At 46.9% G+C, this 7,615-nt stretch overlaps 1 protein-coding gene across 1 annotated transcript; it reads right to left on the reverse strand.

The window, feature by feature from the left end:
* Window positions 1–1,236: 1,236 nt before the first annotated feature.
* On the reverse strand, window positions 1,237–2,151 carry LOC125343173 (melanoma-associated antigen 10-like). The gene has a single exon (XM_048335438.1). It carries the CDS (start codon window positions 2,149–2,151, stop codon window positions 1,237–1,239), a length of 915 nt encoding a protein of 304 aa, XP_048191395.1.
* Between the last annotated feature and the right edge of the window lie 5,464 nt (window positions 2,152–7,615).

Raw genomic sequence — 7,615 nt, forward strand, 5'->3', positions numbered from 1 at the left:
GTGCATTTCTTGTGAGAAAATATCACCCCTTCTCTGGCTCTCTCCCTTTTTCTCCCTCCCCCCCCTCACCCACAATTTATATAGTTCCTACAACATAGTGTCTACTGAGTTCCACTGCTGCATTTGTTCACCATTTGCCCCACTCTTTCTCTGCTCCCATGAGCCTCCCAAAGACTGATAAACAAAGAAAACCAAAACAAAACAGCAACAAACTAAAAAAAAAAAAACACTCTTGTTTTCATTTCTGAAATTGTTTTAGATCTATATTTTCTTGGTAATTATGGCTGTGGTCTAAAACCCCAGTAAATTGTGAGTGAATTAAGACCATTGCTAGGAAGGGATGCTAAAATAAAGGTTTGCACAAGAAATTAGTCATTGAGTTGTGAGACTTATCCTGAAGAGACGTAATTTCCCACAAATACCCCAAACCATCCCAAATCAAGACAAAGTATTTTTTTTGCCTGTTGTGGGGTTCGAACTAAGGGCCTGGGACTGTTCCTGAGCTTCTTTAGCTCAAGGCTAGCATTCTACCACTTGAGACACAGTGCCACATTCGGAAGTATCTGTTCATGCGGGACTGAGGAATGAAACCCAGGGCTTCATGCATGCTAGGCAAACACTGTACCTTTTTCTGTTTTTGTGTTTTCCACTCCTGGGGCTTGAACTCAGGGCCTGAGCACTGTCTCTGGCTTCTTTTTGCTCAAAGCTAGCACTCTACCACTTGAGCCACAGCACCACTTCTGGCTTTTTCTAAATATGTGGTGCTGAGGAATTGAACCCAGAGCTTCATGTATAGGAGGCAAACAGGGAATATCCCAATACAAACACTCTACCTTTAGGCCACATTTTCAACCCTTTCTGATGTCACAGAGACCATGAGTAGGACAAGAATTCACATTGAGGGGCTGGGGATATGGCCTAGTGGCAAGAGTGCTTGCCTCGTATACATGAGGCCCTGGGTTCGGTTCCCCAGCACCACATATACAGAAAAAGGCCAGAAGTGGCCCTGTGGCTCAAGTGGCAGAGTGCTAGCCTTGAGCAAAAAGAAGCCAGGGACAGTGCTCAGGCCCTGAGTCCAAGCCCCACGACTGGCAAAAAAAAAAAAAAAAAGGAAAAAAAAAAGAATTCACAGTGAATCATATTTTTATTTCACATAAAATTTTGACCATTCCCAAGAGGATCACTATTCCAATGAGTGTTAATGTGGGACTGATATCCTAACATCAAATTGGAAAGTCACTCTTCTATTGAAGAAGCCATAGCCTCGGCATTTGCTGCCTGTTCTTCCTGTAATGCTTCTTGATACAGTGAGGCGATGCGACTTGGGTCGATTCCACTGTTCTTGGCCCAGTGCTCGAATACTTGCATTGGCGTCGTCTCAGCATACGCCCGTGGGCCCCACCGGAACTCGTAGCCAGTGGTGTCACTGTGGACCACCTGATGACACTCTAGGTACTTCTCGATCACAAAGTCTTCCCTAAGCAGTTTCCTTGGTATCCCATAAATGAAGTGCTCCACATCAGGATATATATCCATTTTCTCCAGCACCTGCCAGATAGCTTCTTCCGTGGCACGGCCACCCTCCGTAAATATAATGCCCAGAATGATTATCAGTAGCCCTGTCTTGGGCATGCCCTGCACGTGGCTCAGAATGCCATCGTAAGTGATCCCTGCTGCTATAACAAGCATACGAGTATGGAAGAAGGGGTCGGCCTCCCTTAACTCAATACCAAAAAGAAGTTGAGTGCACCAAGAAGCTTTCTCTAAGATCATGGTGAAGTATCTCCGGTACTCTCCGGTGATGCGACTCAGCAAATCTACATCACTTACAGGCTGGCATGAATTATAATTCTCTAACAGGAAAGGCACCAATGCCAGTGCCTCGTTCTGCAGGGCCAGCTGCAACACCTCGTCATTCTGGACGCGCAACGCCTCCCTGTTCTGATTGCACAGTTCCTCAGTTGTCCTCCTAACTATGGCACCAATGAGCCTCACTAGTGCTTCCCTTAGGTTGGGGGCTGTCATGAAAGAGGAAGCCTCCTCCTCCTCCTCCTCCTCCTCCTCCTGGGGGGTTTGCTCCTCCTCGGGGCCTGTGGCCTCCATTTGGGCCTGAAGGACATCCTCAGGCTCAGGGGGGGTATGTGGCATCATCGTGACCCTTCTAGATGTTAATCAAAAGGGTGGAGAGCAGCTCAGGGATGACTCCTAGGCCTGTGGGAGAGAAAGCAGGGAAGCAGTTTCAGCTGAAAAGGTTCCTCCTGGCAGCCTGCTTAGGACTTTTTCCCCAGTCCTGGGCCTTGGACTCAGGGCCTGAGCACTGTCCCCGGTTTCTTTTTGCTCAAGGCTAGCACTCTACCTCTTCAGCCACAGCACCACTTCTGGCTTTTTCTGTTTATGTGGTGCTGAGGAATAGAACCCAGGGCTTCATGCATGCTAGGCAGGCACTCCACCGCTAAGCCACTTTCCTACCCCTTGCTTAGGACTGATTCCTGGATTTTCCCTTTGGTGTTTCATGGCCTCATAGATTCCTGTCTCCTCTTATGTCTGTTGCCTGAAGGCTAAGAGTCAGGGAACACTCAACAAGGCACAAGGTGCTGAGTGAGTCTCTGAAGAGCTGGTGGGGAGGGTAGTGCTGGGTAATGGGGAGTTCTGGAAGGGGGGTGGCGAATGAAGCCTATGGTATGGTTTCAGCATCTGCACCTCCATCTTAAATTCTGAGCAGCAGAGAAAGGGCTGCTGGATCGCATGAGGACAGCACTTCAGGCCAAGGCCTTTGCCTCCTGCTCCCTGGAGTAGCCACAGGCAGTGAGTCAGGCCTCTGTCCCCCTTGCACCCCAGCATGCAAGGCCAACATGGGGCCTCCAGGCCTGACAGTAAGGAGGAGGTATACTACAAGTTCCTGAATGTTCTGCAATAGGCAGCCTCTACTGAACTCACTCTAGGCCCCTAAAGTTCCCCTGGAGATGTGTGGCTCTTTCTCTGCTGGCCTGGGGCACAACAGTCTCACAACTGGTGTCCAGATCCTTCTAATGCAATAAAAGGCCAAGAGAGGTCATCACGCGTGACCAGGGGCAAAGGTGACCACAGGCCGTATGGGCCGTGTGGGTGGAGGACTGGCTCAGTGTTCACCTGTTAAATGTCAGGTTAGGATCTTCCCTATGAGCACCTGAGGCCACAATCCCACATCCAGAAACTTATTTCTCTGAGAAAACCTAAAGATTTATGGGGAGACAAATGCATGTATGATGTCTAGGCTTTTTGTAAGTAAAGGAAGCAAGGATGGCAGTAAAGTCCCATGTGTATGAATGGAGGTGTTGTACTTCTCACCTTGCCTGCAGATTGGTTCTGCATACTCCCTCCTGTTGGCCACGTTGTTCCAATTCTTTCTGTCACTCTGACGCCTCTGCTAGTAGGTTTCTGGGAGACAAGGATATAAACAGTTCATGTGAGCACCCTAGCAAACATTTCTCAAAGCCGAGGGAGGGGATTCCAGGGCTTTCTTTTTTGTGGGATCTCCCAAGGTATTCACAATCACTCTTCACAAGGTCTGTAACTTTTTCCTCTTTTGATCTGCATCTGTACCTTGCAAGTCAAGTCTAAGGCCAAGTCTATCATTTTCCTCACCCCCCTGCCGATCCTGAGAAAGCACGGGCATCATTTCTTCCCCACTGTGGTACCTGGAGCCGCTCTGACTTACAATGTAAGTCCTTTCCCTACATCTTGAAAAGGATCTGCTGGTCTACTCTCAGGGCTTTGCTTGGCAGAGGACATCTTCAGACCAAGCTTTACTCTTCCAGGAAATGAGCCTGAGTGAACGTCAAGGTCACCTGAATGGAGGCATGCTGTGCTAGGCCTCCCAAGCATAATGAGTTGTGTAAAGGTCTACCTGTGATCTGCCCTCCATTATCCAGGTATTCCTACCTAAATCCTCCCCTTGAATCCAATCAGAAGTCCCACACCTCTCGATATGGTTCACCTCCCACAAGCTGGACGAAGATCAGGACTGAATCTGAAAAGAAGGGCAAGTTACCCATCCTTGAGGTTCTCTGACATCTCACCTTGACTTCATAGAGGAATTACCCCATCCCTTAGATACAGAAACAAAGACTCATTGTTTCATCACCTCATCTGAGGCTTCCCACTGCATGAGTGAGTGCCAGGATTTCTAGGCCAATCCCAGGTGCTCCTGAGTCTTCATGTTGAGAAGTCAGTGAGCATCTGGACCATTACTCTGATAAATTCAGGATTCTTCTGTTACCCTAATCCTTAACTCTTTATGACCTTGGAAGCTATGTATGGCATTGCCTACCTGGTCAGAAAGCACAGAGCCTGGGCTGGGGATATAGCCTAGTGGCAAGAGTGCCTGCCTCGGATATACGAGGCCCTAGGTTCGATTCCCCAGCACCACATATACAGAAAACGGCCAGAAGCGGCGCTGTGGCTCAAGTGGCAGAGTGCTAGCCTTGAGCGGGAAGAAGCCAGGGACAGTGCTCAGGCCCTGAGTCCAAGGCCCAGGACTGGCAAAAAAAGAAAAAGAAAAAGAAAGCACAGAGCCTGCCTAGCCTGACATCACTGGGAGACTTCCTCTGTGTCTCCCTTAACCTGGAGATTAAGGTCCTTTCCTTAACAGTCTTGGCCCTGACCAACCAAGACCTCCATTTCCTGTTTCACTCCATGGTAGAAGTTAATGACCCAGACCCATGTCCACCACGAGTGTGTTATCCACTCACATAGGCCCGAGAGAGTCCTGTTCTCTCCACACCAATGTCTTCAGACAAAGATTCTCAGTGTCCTATGTGGTAGATGGGAGTGAAAAGGTGGACTTCACCTTCCCAGAGGCCCTCAGGAGTGTGGTTGAGAACAAGGGTGAATACAGCTTTTTTGGTGACCTCCCAAATAGTTTTAAGTTTTCTCTGCTCCCTCTCAAATATCCAAGACCTCTATATCCAAGGACCCTAGACTAAGGCTGCTATTTTGACAGTCCCCTCAAGGGGAAACCTGAGGTTAGCTGGGTTGGTGAGAGTTAAAGCGCATAATGGTGGAGGAGTTCTCAACTGTCCTGATATTCCCCAGGGTTCAGGACTGAGCGTGTCAAGACAGTGATATTCTTTGCTTATTTTATGTTTCTCTACCTGAAACTGAGCTTTCGTCGATCACTTCTGTCTCCTGGATCCGGTTTAGACAAGCTGCCTCTCCTCTCCAGGTTTAGTGTTCAAATCCGTGTCCATGGTCACAGGATTCTGAAGTGGAATCTGGGGGAGGGGGTGGATTGTTGGGTCCAGGGCTGAGATTGAGGTGACATCTTTGCACTTGACAGTAAGACTTCCTCTACCTGCTAGTTACCTCTCCTACCTTAACCTCTCAAACTCTGAATCCCTCCTAAGAATTTCAGTCTATGTTGGGAACTAGTTGCTCATACCTTTAATCTTAGCTACTCAGGAAGCTAGATATGAGGTTTGTGGTTCAAAGCTAGCCTGGGCAAAAAAGGCCTTGAGACACTCATGTCCAATTAGTCAGAGCAACAGCTCTACTTCTGGTTTGGGGGTGGTTACTAAGAGTGTCACAAACTTTGCTGCCCCTGGGTTGCCTCAAACTATGCTCATCAGATCTCAGCCTCCTGAGTAGCTAGAGTATAGGTGTGAGCCACCAGCCCTTGGCTTAAGATTCTTAAACGCCTCTAGGTACTTTACTCCTTGCATGGGGAAGAGTAACAATTCCTAATTCATCAGCTGTGGTAATCTGTGAATGCTTTTCTGTGAGGTCTAATAAATATAATTGAAATGCCATTCTCTGACTCTCAGAAAGCTGGGAGTAGCCTGAGAAAAATCAATCACTCCTCACATTACAGAGACCCAAAATTCTACCCTAAATGGGAGTTAAGCAGAGCCCAAACTTTCTTGGACCTTGGATTTAGATGAAGGCTCATACAAATTGTGGTTGTTGTCTGCTCTTGCCTTTGCTTCCTAAGATAAAGAAGTCACTCGTCCTAGGATTGTTTCCCATGCTGGTGTCAGTAACTTCAGAGACATTGCTACCTTAAGTTCTGCACCTATTCCCCTGTCCCCAAATCAATAAAGACCCTATTAATGGGACCTTGGAGCATCTGTTGCTGGTGAGAGGCACAGGGCCCCTGGTGCCTCAAAACTAGTTTCACTGTCCAATTTCCATCAGTGCCTTATTCCCGGTCCTGGCAGATTAAGGAGCTTGAGGCAGTTTGCAACAATCAGGATTTAAGTATTTGGTTTAAGCAGGCCATAGAGTATTCCTATTTGAGTCTGCATTCTGGGATAGATAGATCGATGATAGTCAGACAGTAGACAGACAGGCTCACCCCTTGGTGCCTTTGCTTGATATAAGAGCAATTGTAGAGAAACACAAACTCAGTCCTGTAGAGTATCAGGTCACAGTCAATCAACCCAAACAGCATCTGATAGGGCAATAGTATGGTAGAGGCCGAAGTGAATATCTGGCAGGAGAAGGAAGCATCTGGCACTTAGTAATCCTATGGGAAGGCAGTTGAAGCATCTAGAAGAAACCTCAAAGCAAGTATTGCCTCACCTAGTAGCTGGATCGCAGTGTTGGGTGAGAAGAATGCATAGTCCAAGCAGATGATAGAAAAGCATTTGCACAGCAGAACCACCAGGCAAGTTCTCAACTCAGAGAGAGGCTGGGAAGATGCTTCAAAGTGACAGCTTCTAGTCACTGCTCCAGAATAAGGGAGGGGGCTGGGCACTGGTGTCTCTGGCCTATAATCCTAGCTACTCGGGAGGCTGAGATCTGAGGATCATGGTTCCAAGCCTGTGCAGGAAAATCCATGAGACTCTTATCTCCAATTAACCACCATAAGCCAAAGTGGAGCTGTGGTTGAAGTGGTAGAACAGCAGCCTTGAGTGAAAATATAAGGGATAATGCCCAAGCTCTGAGTTCAAGCCCCCAAATTGGCTTATATACTCTCTCTTACACACATAGACACAGACATACACACACACACACACACACACATACACGTAAGGGAAAGTAAGAGAAAGCACAGCTGTCTGCCTATCTGTCTTAGTCCTTACGTTCAGTGAAAGAAAAGTTCAGGTAAGGTGAGAAGGAATGGGAAAGTTCAGGAAAAGATGATAGGAAAGACTAGAATGTGATGGGAAATTTTATTATTATTATTTGGGAAGAAATACACTAATGCCCTTTTTTGGTTTTTTGTTTGTTTTATAAGTGAACCTACTTGTGTTTTGACCATTTTTTTTATTCATAACAAATTTTGTATTCTTTTTCACTTGCCACAGAATCGTATTCTTTTGATTCTTTTTGTAACCCTTTACAAAATGTAAAAATCAATTCTAGCTCATGAGCCTTATTTAAAAAAAAAAAAGGCAGTGAGCCAAATCTGGCTATAGGCTACAGGCTGCAGACCCCCATTCCAGATGGGTAAACTGATAGTTTATACCCACAGCTACTGCTGACAATGTGGGCATGGAGAAAGGCGGAATCAGAAGTGTGAATCTGATTCCAACGAGGCAGTCTGGAAGCTGAGAAGTCATTATTTCTTCATCCTTAGTCCAGTTACATACAGATATGATATTCCTGGGGTTATAGGAGCAGTAATTTGGGCTCT

Source organism: Perognathus longimembris, chromosome 28 (assembly GCF_023159225.1).
Source record: "Perognathus longimembris pacificus isolate PPM17 chromosome 28, ASM2315922v1, whole genome shotgun sequence".
Classification (NCBI taxonomy): Eukaryota; Metazoa; Chordata; class Mammalia; order Rodentia; family Heteromyidae; genus Perognathus; species Perognathus longimembris.